This window comes from Dermacentor andersoni, chromosome 6 (assembly GCF_023375885.2).
Source record: "Dermacentor andersoni chromosome 6, qqDerAnde1_hic_scaffold, whole genome shotgun sequence".
Lineage (NCBI taxonomy): Eukaryota > Metazoa > Arthropoda > Arachnida > Ixodida > Ixodidae > Dermacentor > Dermacentor andersoni.
This window is the reverse complement of record NC_092819.1, coordinates 57,355,412-57,372,772: the sequence shown is the minus strand read 5'-3', so window position 1 is coordinate 57,372,772 and position 17,361 is coordinate 57,355,412. Positions and strand designations below refer to the sequence as shown.

The window sequence follows — 17,361 nt, the reverse complement described above, 5'->3', positions numbered from 1 at the left end:
TTTACGCTAGCAGAGAACTTACCGGATTTACATCAATGAAACACCACATTCTAAATTGCGAATGATATAATCGGCGCAAATTCATGGTAAGATCTGTACGTTAGCTTATTTTTTGAACACTGTTCAAGTTCGCGGCCCCCGAATGCTAGCTTGCTCCAGAAAATTCGTTGCGTGCAAGAATACGTTCAATAATAGCTCCAGTGGTCATGTTGCAGGAGATTGCTTGATTTTGAAGTACATTCTGCTGAAGCAGCAGAGCAACAAGAAGAAAAGCACGAAACTACTTTTTGCGAGAAGTCACTTATGTTTGCAAGACTGCTGCCGCCATCTGTCCAACAATTTTTAAACGAAGTTCTCGTGGAAAAGTTAAGCATCTTAAAACATCGAATTCATAATTTAATAACTGCTAGTTTAACAAATCTAACTTGTTTTATTACATTTAAAATAGTAGTAATTAAAAACGAAGTTAGAACCGTCAAGTGTCGCTGTATGCCATATCTAACTCAGAGGGGAACTGCATGTATTCGTCTAGTAATTATGGCAAATGAAGAAACTAACGTAAAAAACGCGGAAGGCGCCGGCTGAAGCAATTGGAGTGTGTCCGAGAAGTCCCTGAAGTTTGGACATCATGGCCAATTATCATCGACCAGATGTTAAAACATCGCAGGAGCTCAAGGACATAGCCAACAAGCTTAGAATTCTCTGCATCAAGGCGACGAACGCCAGCAATTCGGGGTGAGTCGGTCGCTGCGAACCCCCGAGTCCCGCCGGTCGGCCGGCGTTTCTATGGTGATACACTGTGATAAACGATGTGACAAGCGTTTGGCGAAGGTGAATACTCTAGCCACGTGTCCTATCCTGTTCTTTACTTTGATCTCTGGTTAGTAGAGTGGTTAGAAAACTGATATCGCGAGGTTTCCGGAGTCGATTACTCGCCGCACGTGCCCGTTTCGCGTCTGCCTGCAAAGCATCGATAGACGGCTTCCGGTCTCCATGGGCCCACGTGTTCCGTTTTGCATTTCCCAATCGTTTCCAAGAGTCACCGCTAATAGTGTCCTATTTATAGAATGACGATGGGCTGGCCCAGGCTTGCCACCTAATTCCCGCTCGGAGGTTTCGCTTGCTTGTTTTCCTCAAACCGCTTTCGCAGTGCCGCGACGTTATGGACTGGTGTCGCCATCTGGGAACGCTTACGGGTACAAGTGAGTTAAGAGAATGACGCGGTTTTTTCGAGTTTTCAAGGCCGAACAATTACAATCTTAATATGCTCAATGGGGACTGATGAAAGATTCTGCTACATTGATGGTGTTAGCTCATTGGCGATGCGTCGCGCTGCCGTTCTTTTCTTCTATTTCTAATTTATTGAAGTTTAAAATTACCGGTAGTATGGCAGTTGCCTGCCGACACATAGGAAGGATTTCTTGTGTCGTTAAACCAGCTTCAGTTAATTACTGCTTTCTCGTGAGAAACATCAGCCGCGGATTAGAACGGAATTAAATCTGGTGCCGAATTTTCTCATCTCGGCCAAGCCACTCGACAAGCGTCTGTGCGGCACATAGTTAAGTTGGTAAGCGTGGTGGTGGTGGGCATAAAAAACAAACATCAATTTTCTGTAGTGTTCTCATTTAAAGCACGCCTATATTTTGAGTCGTAATTGTGTAGTTCATGTATAAGTTTCCCGGCAGTCTACATGTCTCGTTCGCGTTTACGATCTCAACGGCGCAACCAAACCGTATACTCGTGCTGCAGTAATACCGTGCACTGCTACGGAAGTTACAGAGCTAAGTGCTCCCATTCGAAAGGCGGATTCGTAAGGCTATATAGCGCGCAATAGCTGTCACTGAATGACCAGCGTTTGTAGCCCGTTCTATGTGTTCTCTGATTTTATCACATAGCCGCTCGTTCGTTGCCAAGTCCTAAGCTTTAATGCGGCCCCCTTAGCGACGTCGCAGAGGTGCGGTGGTGCTACGGTCTGATTCGGTGTCTTCAAAAAAGATGGTCGCTCCCGTTTCAGCGATGTATGCAAATAGAATAGCGCATGTATAGTTAGTGCAAATAACCACCAACTCCTTTAGCGCTATGATTTCTTTAAGGGCTATACCGAACTTAGGGAAAGGTTTTTCTTCTGAACAGTATAGTTCAAGATGATGTCAAGAAAAGAAAGCGAAGATCTATAGTGTACATATTCGCCTGCATCTCACATTGTCTGTACACGCTAACACTTAATACACTTACGCTATGCGTCCCAGTGGCTGGCCACGATCTGTTTACTAACATGCAAGTGGTTGGAGCGTCGAACAGCTCTGTGAACCCGATGCTCCGATTGGCCGACGCCAGTCGTAGCTTCTGCAACGCTGCACAGTTTTACTGGAACGCGGAACCTATACAGGCGCCGCCATTCCGTCTAACGCGAAACCGGTCTTTATCGTGCATTTATAACTTGTCAGTAACGGGAAGCCGGAAGCGAGGCCAACGGCTGCAGTGTTAACTTGTGTTTGTTTTGCTGGGCTCTTAACGCTGGCTACGGCGCGAAGTAAATGTATATTTATTTATATTTCTTTTTTTTTCGCTTTTCAGCAGCCTTTTTGCTTTTCGCACCGCTTTATTGCAAGGACGCTTGCTCAACCTTACCCCCCTTGTTCTTTCTTTCTTTCCTTTTTTTCTTTCTTCTTTTTTTTCTTTGTCAGGGCCGTGTTTCGAAGCACCAAGTGCTCTTGCGTATATACGTCTTGCAAGCCCGCGCTGCTCGCGGACGCAGCCAGTCCAGGGATACGCTTGGCCAGCGATGAGTGATTTGTGGGCGGTGTCTGGGCCGTGGCCGTGCGTGTAGTTGCGGTGCTGCACTTATTGCGCGCGCTGCCGTCGCATGTTCCGGAAGAAACGTTGATGGCGCCTTGCCAGAATGCAGCGCCTAAGCGGTCGCCGTATTTCGTGCGCAGGATACACGTAAATTCAGTTTTAGTTAAGCGGGTTGCACAGTGTTATACATCCTTCCAGCGGATGCGGCGGCTCTTCACGAGCATGTTACTGGAGAGGAGAGGTCGGCGGAGCTAAATAACAAGAACGTTGGGAACTTTCTTCGTTGTACTACATAGCAGATTGCGTATAGGTAGTTAGAGAGCTCGTCTGTGCAGCGGAACAGACAGACAGACACAGACGGACGGACGGATGAACGGACATACATACATACATACATACATACATACATACATACATACATACATACATACATACATACATACATACATACATACATACATACATTTTGAGACAAAAACTTCGCACGCTTTCTCAGTACATTTGTTGGCCACCTTCTAATCGACTAATTCGCTATGCTGTCGTGTAATACGTGCATGCTATCATCAGAAAGAGCGGGAGGGAGAGCAATACTGCGCATTTGCATTGCCTAATTTTTTGTGTTTTTTTTTTTTTTGGAATTGAAACCGACGCTGTGTACAAGGTGACGTTTACAAAAGGTCCATTTTTGTATTTCGTTGCTATAGCGCATCATCCCCCCCCCCTCCACAGACACACTTGTGGTTTCTATAATTACATTCACGGACCATGCCGCCGGCGAAGACAATAATTAATCGCCCGCGCTGAGGCGGTTGAAAGAGCGTTCCTCGAATGCGGAAGCCAACCCCAGACAAGCTGCATGCGCAAGAGAGCGTTCGCGGTTGGTTCATTCGGCTTGCTTTGTTTGGCTTTCAACTGAGTGACCGGTTAAAAATAGTTCATCGCGATTAAAGCGTTGGTCAATTGCCAGAAAGACCGTAACAAGCCGATCACTCAGCGACGCTGTATAGCGCGCGATTCCGCCACTTCCATAACCGGTTGCTTGCTCGCGGTGTTTCCTGAAACGTATGCATATACGTACCTAACGACGTCAAAGATTGGCTTGGTTATTTCTGCATGGCCCAAAACGCAACATCGCGACTTCAGGCGAGGACATAACGCTGAAACAACTGAAGTGTAAAGACAAACTACGGGGGCGGAGCTTCTGCACATGTGTTACTGCGCCAAGTAGTCCGGCAGCGTTGTGACAGCGCTTTTAGTTTCTCAGAACAGGCGCCGAATCGACTCAGCTTCCACGTGCGACAGCTTCGCGTTTGCCAAGACGAGGGGGATGAAAGCCGCGAAATAAACAAACTTAAACACACTCAGTGGTGTGTTTTCTATTTAGCTGTTGTAACTAAGATGTTATCGTTTCCTCTTCCCCAGCTTAAGCTAACGCTAATGAAGATGTGGAACTCTTTGCAGGAGCGCTCTCGCTTCTGCGCGCTTTGCTTCCGCGCAGCTTTCCCTTCATTGCCACAGAAAGTTGTCTGCAAGTGCAGTACACGCCAGGCTGTGGGAAAAAGCAAAAAAAGAAGTATATATATATATATATATATATATATATATATATATATATATATATACACACACGAATGCGAGAGTAACGTACCGCCTTTCTGTCATTTTCTGTGCCCGTGTGGCAGGGGTTTAGCGCCTCATCATGTTAATCGTAATACGTGTAGCATCCGCTTCTTTCGAAACTACAGCAGAAAGCTGGTACCACCTCGGCGACATCCACAGTGAACATTCTCTTCTTAATCCTTCCCTCCCCGTTTCCCTTTCCCCAGTGTAGCGGAGCTAACCGGGCTCAGTCCTGGTTAACGTCCCTGCCCTTCATTTATCATTTTCTCTCTCTCCACAGCCGGAAACTGCTTCCGGCCATTCGCCATGTAAGCGGAGTAGTACGCACTGCTGCTGCCGTCTCACTTTTTCCGCTCTCCGTCGATACGATACGCACAGCTTTTACATGCATCACATGACACGATCGTCCTTACCCGGCTCCTCCTGTCGCATTAATACGATTCGCCTTTCTAGCGCATTGTTGCTGTTTACATGCGATTCGAAGCTTTGGAAATGCGATGCGACGTGCCACTTGTCACACTCACAAGAACGCCGCTTATGTATCCGTCGTTCAACGTTTTCGACGCATTGTTTTGTTCGAGCGTTGGCTCCTTGCGGAAGACTGGTCTTCAAGACAGACCTTAAGCAGTACCGTATTCTCTCTCCCTCCTCCCTGTCTTTCTGTTCTTGCCTTTTTTTTTGTAATATCTCTTTTCTGTTATAGTTTACTCCTCTTACTCCCTTTTCCCAGCACAGGGTAGCCAGCCGGTCTGAGAACTGGCTAACCTCTCTGTCTTTCCGTCTTTTCCTGCTTCCTCCTCCTCCTCTTCTCCCTTGGTAACGAACCTTGTTGATTTCTAGACGTTGCGCTGATCTCCACCTTCCGCTTTATACATCTTTGGTCTGGAGCAACTCATACATCATGAGGTCATAACGCCATCTATGTGGGAGTTACGCAAGGGAGCTGCAATGCACAATGGGGTGTCTAGCTGATGGTCTGCACACAGACAGACTGCAGTCTTTTGATTCCCTTGAATTATTCAATCCGCGGATGGCTTGCAGTGGCAAAAGTAGGGACACGCCTGGGCGACCACGCGTTTCCTCGTCGTCGAAATATTGTGATCATCGCTGCCGTGTCAGACCCCATCATTTCTGCTGCACGAGGGTCCTGTCCTGAACGCTGGTCACCGCGGCCGTGGGCGGCAAGCAACTCCCCAAGGTCATTGCCAACACGCATGCGGAAGCGGCCGACTTGTGCGTACGCGGTTGATTCTCGTGCTGTAGACAAAGGTTTCGTCGGCGGAAATAGAACGAAGGGCGCCTATAACCGGATGCTTGATGGTATATATATATATGCACACAACAGACACCTTCAGCCAAACATAATATGTATACCGGCTGTTTCTGCAAGTACTTTTAGTAATATTTTAGAGATAGTCATCTTGAAATAAAAGGTAGGTTCCCTGGAAGAAATTTCGGGAGCGGCAGCGACCATGTGGTGACGTGTCATATTAGGTAATCAATCGATAATAAAAAAAAATTAAATGATTTACTTTCAGGCTATTAATTTCTGAGGGCTCATCGCAATCCGCTGACTGAAGCCACGTCACCGTAACGCAGCATATCAACGTTCTGATATTGAAGAACGCGACGTAAGCAGAACGTCGCTTCGAGGGCTACGGCTATATATATATATATTTTTTTTTTTGTAAACCCTGATGAAGATCGGTCCACCGATCGAAACTGTCGAAATTAAATACTTGTTCTGTTTACCTTGTAGCACCACTCAAGTTCTATATATATATATATATATATATATATATATATATATATATATATATATATATATATATATATATATGCTTAATGAATTAAATACAGAAACGATAAATTAATGGAAATGAAAGCGGATGGAAAAACAACTTGCCGCAGGTGGGAAACGATCCCACAACATTCGCATTTCGCCTGCGATGCTCTACCAATTGCGCTACCGCGGCGCCATTTCCTCATCCACTTTCTTGGGTTTCTATGTTTCCTAGTAGAACCCTAGGAGTGTTAGCCAGCGCCACCACCACTTACAGACCTTGGCGGCGGATGTGGAACATCCTTTCTGCCCGCAGGCGTCACGAGAACGTGATCCTTTTGGGTGAAGGAAACCGTTCATTTTACCCACACATGCTACCTGTAGCCATCAATGTTGCCGAATTCGAGACCCTCGTTATGTAATAAACCAGAAGAAAGGCCCTCGGTTAACCCCCTTTCTTCTCCTTTATATATATATATATATATATATATATATATATATATATATATATATATATATATATAGAGAGAGAGAGAGAGAGAGAGAGGAGGAGGAGGAGGAGGAGGAGGAGGAGGAGGAGCAAGGAGGCGCAGTCTGGGCGCAATACGTTGGTTGCCCGCCGCTGTGTGACGTCAGCATGAACGTCGCCTCTAGTCATGGCTAGGTGGCGTGAACCAACGTCCGATTCAAAGGGTTCAGCCTTATCCATCGATCCATCAATCCGCTCGAGGCGCGACCATATGTAAGCGTTCTGTGGCGGCGTGCGTTGCAGCTTCCCAGTTTCTGTTTCGCGCGCTCTGATAGCCGAATTTCGTCGTGCCACAGTTCCGCGGGTAATCGCATTTTCTCAGATCTGAAAAGTTGACACGGCTTAATTGCACGGAGAACTCGCTTCAGTTTCATGAAATTACGATGAGCCTGCTGAAATAAGAAGCTTACAATGCGATTATTAAATTTTGCTTAATGAGCGACAAATTACCTCTTATCACCCGTCACTCCGTGGTCACCACCGCTCGCGGCATATCTCAAAAGGATTCGTCCTTTTATTTCAAAACAGCTATTTTTAAATATTACTATAAATCTCCGTAAGAACGCCGGGTATAGAATTGAAACTGGTGAATTATTCTCTGGTGACCTCTTATTTCTTTTATTTGGCGGGAAAGGGTTGGCTATTAGCAGAGAAAGTATCGGCGAAGCTTCCGGCCTTTTGTGAGTTCCTCGTTCAAAGCTTAATTAGCACCGATGTGTCATTGTAAGGTTACCGATATCAAAATATTTTTGCATATTTCGGCCGTACGCGTTTCCATGCAGAAAAGGTGTTCGAAACAGGCTAGACTTTTAGTTGCTTTTATAATGCAATGTGGGCCTTGCTTATCGATAAACTATATTTACTAGTTCGGAGCAGATGCTGCCGAAATGCATCACGTCACGAGCTGCTATTGCAGGGAAATTTATGTGCGCGTCGCCACAAATCTCTCTCTCTCTCTCGTTTTTTTTTGTTTTTTTTTTAAGTCCTTTCCGGATTAGCAATAATATATACGTTCACGGCAGGACTGATTTGTATTTTTCGTATTACTTACAAACTCAGCTAACTTATTTCTTTGTAATGTCCCTCTAATAATATACCAAAATTAAATTTATGTTATAGAACGACTAACTCTCCGCCGCGTCCTGCACTTCGACACGCCGTGGCAGCACGGCACTCGACAATCGAAGCGCACTCTCATAGAATCCCCTGCATGCATGCAAATATTGAGCACGCATTTAGCACAATTTGGGCGCGCGTCTTTCGAAGTTTTGCACTGAATAACTGTGTAATGGCTCGTATGCATCTCTTGTATTCGAATACAAGGAGACCATTTTTCACTGGCTTCGGGACCGTATACATTGCACTGCCTGTATGGTATACATGAGTGCAGGCGCGTCAGTGAATGATATGCGTACACCTTCGCATCGGATGTGACTTTTGCGCGTCAGTGACCGTTGATTAATCAGTGAAGTGCGCTTAAGGCTGTATGCTGTGCACTGTTCATTTATACCGTGCTACTTACTACGCACGCGCAAATTAGATAAGCGTTTATACTGAGACAATGGGCCTGCGTCCCAACATGCTCTGTTATTCTATTCATCTTACAGTCATGACTTTGAGAGTAACGAGCGTTTCGTTTGCGTTTGCAAGCCACTTGGTTCCTGCAAGACCCAATTAATTAAGCGGAACTAAGGATTTAGCTAAGGAAGCACTAGAAGTGGTAAGGGAGTACATCTACTTAGGGCAGGTAGTGACCGCGGGTCTGGATCATGAGACTGAAATAATCAGAATAAGAATGGGTTGGGGTGCGTTTGGCAGGCATTCTCAGATCATGAACAGCAGGTTGCCATTATCCCTCAAGAGAAAAGTGTATAACAGCTGTGTCTTACCAGTACTCACGTGCGGGGCAGAAACCTGGAGGCTTACGAAAAGGGTTCTACTTAAGTTGAGGACGACGCAACGTGCTATGGAAAGAATGATGGGTGTAACGTTAAGGGATAAGAAAAGAGTAGATTGGGTGAGGGAACAAACGCGAGTGAATGACATCTTAGTTGAAATCAAGAAAAATAAATGGGCACGGGCAGGACATGTAATGCGGAGGGAATATAACCGATGGTCATTAAGGGTTACGGACTGGATTCCAAGGGAAGGGAAGCGTAGCAGGCGGCGGCAGAAAGTGGGCGGATGAGATTAAGAAGTTTGCAGGGACAAGATGGCCACAATTAGTACATGACCGGGGTAGTTGGGAGAAATATGGGAAAGGTCTTTGCCCTGCAGTGGGCGTAACCAGGTTGTTGATGATGATGATGATGATGAAGGATTTCGAGCAAGCAAAATCCGCTTGTGGGATTAGTGGTCGTGTGCGCGGGGATCTCGTTACTTTCGCAAATTTTGCTCTTGGACTGGCTTCCCGCACATCTATAGCTGTCCTCGGTGCAAGATTTTCTAACACGTGCCTATATATCTAGAAGAAGACTCTCTCACCGCACACCATCCTCCCACCGTCCCTGCCCTTTCTCTCTCTCCTAGACATCTTTATTTAGGCTTAGCAGCTAAACCCTATAGCCACTTCGAGGCGGTTATCGCGCGCGTTGATATCGAGAAATGGCGTCTTGTATCTTTTGGCGTCTCATGTGCGCCCGCGCCTCGAAAGTTTCGCTGCGCGCTTATCGCCCACCCAGCAAATATTGTGGTCACCCGCTTATCTCGGCGCCGTGTCTCGTTCAAGTGTGTGTAGCCCCCACGTTGGTGGGTGTTCGACGTGGATATATATATACGCGCAACTCTTCCTCCCAAGTGTCTGACGCTGCGTGCGCAGGCTTCTTGTTTCGCGCTATCGCTCGCTCGCGAAACTCCGTCTGGTTCGTGAGACAGGGAAGAGATACGTTGAAACAGGCTAGCGATAGCCGTGTCTCTTTCATTCATTTGTGCACTCTATACTCGTTCGTCCAGCGCGACGGCAAACCCTTTCTCTCTCCCTATATTGCAGCCAAAATTCGAGCTTCAAATGTTGTTCACGCGAAGGCGCCCTGACGTTCCTGGATAAACACGAATGTGCGACCGGTATAAAAGCCTGCGTCTTTGAGGAAAGAAAGCGCGATGTGAGCATGCTTGTGACAGTGCACAGAGGGTATCGAGGTGTGCCTGCATTAGAGTGCGAGCTATTTAGATGCAGCTGGAGTCGGCGAATCACGCGCACTGGTCACGCGAATGCAACACTCAGGAGATCGTCGTCAAGGGGGTCGTCTGCTCTGTCTTATCGCGCGTGCAGAGCGTGCAGAGCTCGCAGCTTTCACTCCGTGCAACCCCGCGTATAGTACACGCATGCGCAAAACGCCAAGAACCCTTCAGAAATTTGCGGGAAATTGCAAATCGCCGCTTCGTCGGTTGCAACATCGCTTTCTGCTGAGCTATTATGGTTCAGATATAGCAGATTAAGAAGAGATAATCTCGTGAGTCACCGAGTCAGGTTATCCGTAGTCGGGGAAACTTGCTCACGCGCGCACAAGGTCAACGTTCGCCGCCCTTGCACGCAAATGAGTATACATGTTTAGTGTTTATTAATAGTCTTTAGCGCAAAGAAACGCACGACACGAGAGAAGGCACACAGGAGACAGCGCTAACATGCAATACCAACTCGCCCACCAGTCTGTTTTGTTGATGTTTTGTGTGTCAGGCCATGCGAATAAACTATTCGCGCGCTGTTATATACTTTTGCCTTATACACCCCTGACGCAACGACAAGTGCTCTTGTAATTGTGCGCCCTTTCTAAAGCGTAAGAGGCGGTGGCACAGCATTTAGGTACTGGTGTCATTTTAATAGCGTTAGCTTTCCTGTGTACGACCTGATTTTTCACTTGGCTATCTTCTACATTGGCAGTAGCGAAAGATACAGGCGCTGTTCGGGGAAGTCGATGGTGTCGAATTCCTTTTAACACGACGTCACAGAACGTTCCAATGGATTTTATCGCTTTTTATAAACGCATCTTTGTTCTTGTTTTATCACCTTTTCTTCCCTCTGTTGCTCTGTTTTGCCACCAAGTTTTCCTCGAAGTCTGGCCCGTTCTCAGAACAACGCTAGATTGATTTCGTATGTAGCAAACACGGGATTTCCTTTTTTTTTCTTTCCTGTTGTGCAGTTTTCTTCCCCCCCCCCTCCCTTTTTTAAAATTTTTTTACTGACAGCGTAATACTTACCGTATACGTGCTCTTACTTTGAACGTTCCTCCCGCGCACGTAGGACTGCGTGAAGGACAGGCTCCGGGGAACAAAAAAAAAGAAAAACAGGAATCATAAAAAAGAAAGGTCAACAAACGACAGCGCTCGACTCGGGCAACACACTTGGAGGCGGTCCCACTTATTTCGCGTCGTTAGCGGTTTCCGCACCACTTGTGTTGTTGGCACAGTCAACAGCACAAGTCGCTTGCCCGTTGTCAACCCGAATGACCGTCGGACCGCGTGGACAAGCAGTGTCATATGTGCACGTCTGACCTTGGGTCAGCGCACGAGCTGTGACGCAATGGTATGGACCAACTGACGTGGTGAAATCATAAGTTGACCCCCTTGGCAGTCATTGCGTGCTTTGAGTATGCAAGGTTGAGCCTAAGCAAGGAGCCTTTAACGTCATGGTCACGGATGGACACCGCATTCTCGATCGCCGCTTCCCTGTAGGTGTGCTTGTCTGGGCAGTGCAATTAATGACGTGATTCTCAAGATTAAGATTCTCGAACGTAAATTCTGTCGCGCAAAATGCGTATAGATACGTGTAAATCCCAGGTATTTCGTGCATGGATGTTGTTCGTAACAGGAATGTGGCCGAGTTTTGTGAAGCGGCTACAAGCCCAAATTTCGTGGCGCAGAAAAAAAAAAAAAAAAAAAGTCATTCAGAGTTTTGGGGCGACAAGCGTTTGACGACAGATTTCAAAGCTTTATCCGAAAGCTGTACACTTATGTACAAGTTCATCCGGGACCCGTTTGCACGAAGCTAATTACCATGAAAGTGACTATTATTTGTGGAGTGACAGTTAGCCAAGAATTTGCGCGGCATCTTCACGTCAATTGCGCGAAACGTTTTATTTGTGAGCGGTCGTGAGTAGACGTGCCCGTGATTAAAATGTCACTGACTCCCAGTTGCTCAGCTGACGACTACGCTGTAGCATTCGTTTACTTCCAAATTTTTGTTTTAGTGTGGAGCCTGCCTAGACCCCCTTCCTCTCCCCTCACCTACCCCGTTCCCGGCCAAGTGCGCTGGCGAACACAATAAACCCGCCTTCTGCATGACCTTTTTTTCTTTTCTTTTCTTGGCGTGCCGGCGCTACTCGTGCCGCGCCATTTCCTTCTTTGCGATTGCGTGAAACTTTTTTTTCCCGCGCCGTCATTGTCAGCGGATGCCGGCCGGTTCCGGCTAGGCGCGCCGCCGTAGCCGTAGCCAGCCGCCATTGGGCCACCGGCTAGCCGTCATACGAAGCGAGCACCACGTGATGCCGGCACACCGTCTCCGATAAAGCGGCGCTCCCGGCGGAAAGCCCGTTTTCCCCGTTGCCGGCCCGCCTGGTGTGTTCTCCGCCTTCGGTGTACGCGCGCGCGTCCAGACGGTTTTTCCCGGTCGCAGCAGCTTGCCCACAGGCCGCCGCCGCGCACGCCTTCGACATTGTGCCCTTGAGCCGGCCACCGGAGCGATTCACAGGTGTCTTTGCGCTTTCGGGAAGCCCGTAGACCGTCAAGGGGGAAAAACATGGACGCGAGCACTTACCAGGAGCTGCGGGACATCGCCAACAAGCTCCGCATCCTGTGCATTCGGGCCACCAATGCCTCGAACAGCGGGTTTGTAAAGCTTCGGTCTTATTTGTTTTCCAGACAGCGTGTCGCTCAGGAGCGCCCGTGCTTCACTGCATGAGCCTCTTTCAAAGCAAGCGGCTCGTGAATACTAACGGTTCTGTGGCGCTCTTGTGTGGGAGCAAGTTATGCCGAAGCACGGGGCTGTTAAGTTAGATACCGTAAAGAGGGTCGAATGCCTGCTTCCTCGTTAATTTCACTCGGGTGATTGCGGCGGCTTGAGCGCGCGCGTTATCACGCATTCCGGCGCGACGTCTGGAGCGTGTGTCCCGTTAGCATGATGGCTCCGCGAGGAGACGGATGTCGAGAGCGCGTCCGATAAACGCGCAAATTTTCGAGATGCCTGCTCGCTTTTCTGTTTGTTCGTCTGCGAGCGTGAGCATTTGCGCCCGTGGGCCCCGCCCACTCGGGCTTGAACGGGGATTTCTGTTCCCGGAATGCCGCGTGTGCTCAGTTTAATTTTGGAACCTTAATTTGTAATGCGCAAGTAATGTTGAAGTGGCCCGTGCCCAACGAATTCTACTTGCCCCTCCCCCTTCTAGGATGCCTCTTCGCACATGCCTCTGTGTTCGGCAGTAGCGCTAGAAAGTAGTGCTGCTCAGTATTATGCCCTTTCCTGCATAATGTTGGTGCGGCGCTTTTCTTTGCATCATATGCTTTGAAATTCTTCTGTGTCATTTCCTGGGCCATACTTATGCAAGACTGGTGTTGTGCCCCTTCTAGGGGCAGCTGACAGCGCCCCCCCCCCCCCCCCCCCCTCTTTCATTATTTTTTTTTTGCAGTGAAGCTGTTTGAAACTATCGGCAGTGGCTCATACCCTCCTAAGCAAGCAAAAAATGCAATGGCTCATCCCTCTCGTAATACAGAGGATATGTACATATTTGCATATATGTGTATTTCATGTCTAATCGACACAAATGTGTGTTTATAAATGTAGGTTTGTGCCCTTCAAGATTCTGTCACCTGTGTCATGTACTAAACAGCTTTGCAGGTCATCCACCTTCAGAGTGTAATGGCTCATGATTTTTTTTGTTGGATTTTTTAAATACAAGTTTTGGTTGTAGATGACCTGTTAACTACTGTTACACAAAACACTTCCCTCGTTAATGTATGAACACTTTGTCTCTGAGTAGGTCTCCATATATTTAGATCCATATGAAGCCAACGGATAGGGTAGCTTAGGAAAGCACAGATGAAGTTTAGATTTAGTTGAACTGTAGAAATGATAAAAAAATAAATAAAAGTGGGCGGGAAAACTCGCCGTCGATGGGAGCCGATTACGCATGCATTGCACTACCAGCTGTGATACACTTGTCAGGGTTGCTTAGTGGCTCTGCTAAGCACGGAGACGCAGGATCGAATCCTGGCCACGGCAGCCTCATTTCGATGGGAGCGAAATGCAAAAACACCCATGTGCCTAGATTTCTGTGCATGTTAATGAACCCCCAGTTGGTCAAAATTAATCTGGAGTCTCCCACTACTCCATGCCTCATAATCGGATTGCAGTTTTGGCACGTAAAACCCCGTAATTTAATTTGAAATGACCAATTGTGATTCTATGGAGGCCATTCCAACATCCACATTCTTAGCTGTTTATGTATGGGTAACCCAGGGAGTGTTGGCATGGAGTGTTAGATGTGGAACATCCTTTTCGACAATTGGCGCTGCATAGTAAGAGAGCTTTATGAGCAGGCATCTGATCGATAGACCCTCTTATGCTACCTGAAGGCATCAAACCTGCCGAATATTAGACCCTCTATGAAGGGAAACAGAGGGGTGCAATTTTGTCAGGTTCTCATGCACCTCTTGTTTGTCGTAGATTATAGTCGTAAGGCCTGTGCTCTTCAAAGAAGCAGATTGAAAAGAGGTGATTTGACCTGCTTTTGGATGAATTGTGGTGGAATAATTATTAGAAGCATTTATTTCCTGTTCTTGCATGAAGTCCACATTCTATAAACTTCAGAACTTACTGAAGAAATGAGAATTCTTAATCCATTCTGCTGCTGTATGTTTTTTTATTATTCTTAAGACTCAAGAAGTGTGCTGCGAAACTAATTTTATATGGACAGAATTGACACCTTAAAGGGTTGATGCAAAATTTGGACTGCTGATCCCAGTAGTTCAACATGACTAACTGCCTAGTGGCTGACGCATTGCTACTGTTTGTGATGTGCAGGCACCCCACATCATGCTGCTCCATGGCAGAGATCATGTCTGTCTTGTTCTTCAAGACTATGCGCTACCGATTGGATGCCCCTCGTGATCCCTCTAGTGACCGCCTCATTCTTTCCAAGGTAGGCGTTTTTGCCCTTACACTTTCACAAGCACTTGTGCTGTTTAATTTAACAAGCCTGCGAAAACACCCATGTACTTAGATTTAGGTGCACATTAAAGAACCCCAGGTGGTACAAATTCTGGATTCCACCACTACAGCGTGCCTCATAATCAGATTGTGGTTTTTGGCACGTAAAACCCCATCATCTAATCTAACAGGCAATGATACTAGCTGCGTCCAGAAGGTTCAGATGTTGACTGCTTCTATTGTATGGTTCTTCTGCAGTGCAAGTTCTCCATGTAACGTTTGCACTTATTGCTGTATCTAGAATGAACTATCCTTGGTCACTCTTTGCAGGGTCATGCAGCACCCATCCTGTATGCTGCCTGGTCGGAAGCGGGGCTGTTCCCTGAAAAGGAGCTGCTCAAGCTGCGCAAGATCGACAACGACCTCGAAGGCCACCCAACCCCTCGGCTTAACTTTGTGGATGTTGCCACAGGCTCCCTTGGCCAGGGCCTGAGCTGTGCCGCTGGTATGGCTTACACGGGCAAATACTTCGACAAAGCCAGGTGCGTATGTCACCATTCGGCAGGACAGGTTCATATATCGGTCTTGGTGCCAAGGCTGTACTAGTGCTAAGACGGCTACTGTAGAAGGCTTCCTGTTGGAGACCTTAACAGGAAATGAGTAAAGCTAAAGGGATAATTCTGTATTTCTGGAACACGGGATAGGTTGACTTACTGTACCACCTTGACATTTCCTTTGTACCACTTTCTTCGGTGTCATTGATCTTTAATATTTGACCGGGCTAGTTAATTGTTTATTATAAAGAATGCATACACTAAATTTTAAACTAAGCAGACACTAGACCTGGAGACATTTAGCAACATTCCCTGTGTAAATATGGCTGCAGTGTTTGAGTAATCTTCAATTTGTCTCACTGGCATCATGGGCACAGCAGTCTGAGCTTGAAATCGAAGAATGGAAGACTCTCCCACTAAGGGATGCTCGGAGTGTTCAAAGAATAATTTAGCTGTCTAACCATTGCATCTCATTAGTGTCTCCAACTTCATCCGTGTGACATGTCGCTGGTCAAGACCATGTCGCAGGTTAGATTTCTGGTGCAGCAATCTCGGGCAATCACTTCCTGGAATACTCGCAAGGCTTAATGTGACTAGAGCCAGATGTGTTGGCTATGGGTGACGGCGTTCCTGGAACTACTATAACATGCTTGGCATTGTGCCGGGGACGCTGTTTCCCAGGCGCCAACGTGCCCACCACCGGTCATGCAATATTTTGCAAAAGTGAAAGTATCCCCTACAGTGACCGCCAGAGTATCGGCAACTCCAGAATCCATTACTTGCGCTGGCAACACTGTCCAAATAAACAGATGCATTCAGGTTCACAGCAGCTGTTTCACTTGGTGCTGTGATCGAGTTTCTCATTTGGGGCATAGAATTGAGGTGTTTTGTCAAATCCAAAAAGGTCGTTGCTGCCGACTACATTATTTTGATCGATCTCGAAGATTTCAGTGACGAAACCATAGAAATAGTTGTGCTGTGCTTGCCTAGCGAGCCGCATCGGTCTTTGGTAAAGACAAAGTGCCTTTCAAGCCAGCCAGAGGTAAAAAAAGGGAGGTGTCTGTGTGTAGTGGGTCTCCGAAAAGTGCAAGCACTTGTTAGCGGTGTTGCTCCACTGCTACACGTACGACTGTTTTCGACCTGCATATGAGGAACTCCGCACTGCTACTTGTTTTGCAGTATATTGCATGGCATCCCACAATTTATAGGCAGTAGCATCTGTCATGCCTTCAGAAGCTAAATATGGAATCGGCCTGCTGTCTGCAGGATGGCGTCGTTCCATTGCGGACGTCATCAGCCATGGCAGTGGAGTAGATGTGTTAGCGTTACAGGCTTCACTTTTGTAAGGCTGATGTGACAATATTGTTGATAAAGCATAAAGCATCTTTCGCCGTCGACTCTAATTCAGCAAGATTTTTTTTTCTCATTTCAACTTTCTTTTTATACTGCCCAATAATTCAGAAAATTTTACGGCTCCTTCAGTGTAAGAAAAATCTGTCAACGACTATACTTATTTGCATGAAACATTGAATTTTAGTATAATGAAATTTTCATATAAGCGTCGATTTTAGCAGCTTTGCTATATCGAGGTATAACTGCAGTATTCATTGGCCACCGAAATACTTGAGCTGGGAAAAATTGACCTGTACTGTGGGACTGTGTCCTTTTTGGGTCGAACCATAGTTAAACCAGCTTGTGTCCCTGGTGGACCACAGAGCACAAAAATGAGCTGTGGATGATATGTTGTGGTGCCACATGATTACCAGTCCAGGAACTAAACTCTTACATTGATTTATCATCCTGAGCGAGTTTGCAGCAGTGACGAAATGGTTGAAAGTGTTACGGTTCACCATCAGAATAAGCTTGTTGGTTCCAGGAAGCACTGGGTTTCGATCAGAGTACCTCCTGCATACGATGCAGATGCTCTACTATTTCATCA

General features: G+C 46.8%; 1 protein-coding gene across 2 annotated transcripts in view; it reads left to right on the top strand.

The window, feature by feature from the left end:
* The first annotated feature begins 555 nt into the window (after positions 1-555).
* LOC126522810 (transketolase) overlaps positions 556-17,361 on the top strand; it is a 34,840-nt gene continuing 18,034 nt past the window's right edge. The window contains exons 1-3 of one of the 2 annotated variants that reach the window (XM_050171627.3): positions 556-735; positions 14,743-14,860; positions 15,199-15,410. In XM_050171627.3, coding sequence (XP_050027584.1) covers positions 629-735; positions 14,743-14,860; positions 15,199-15,410 — 437 coding nt within the window. In that variant the 5' untranslated portion in view covers positions 556-628. Of the gene's footprint in view, positions 736-12,224; positions 12,555-14,742; positions 14,861-15,198; positions 15,411-17,361 lie in introns of those variants that run through there. The other variant, XM_050171628.3, reaches the window with a different exon arrangement.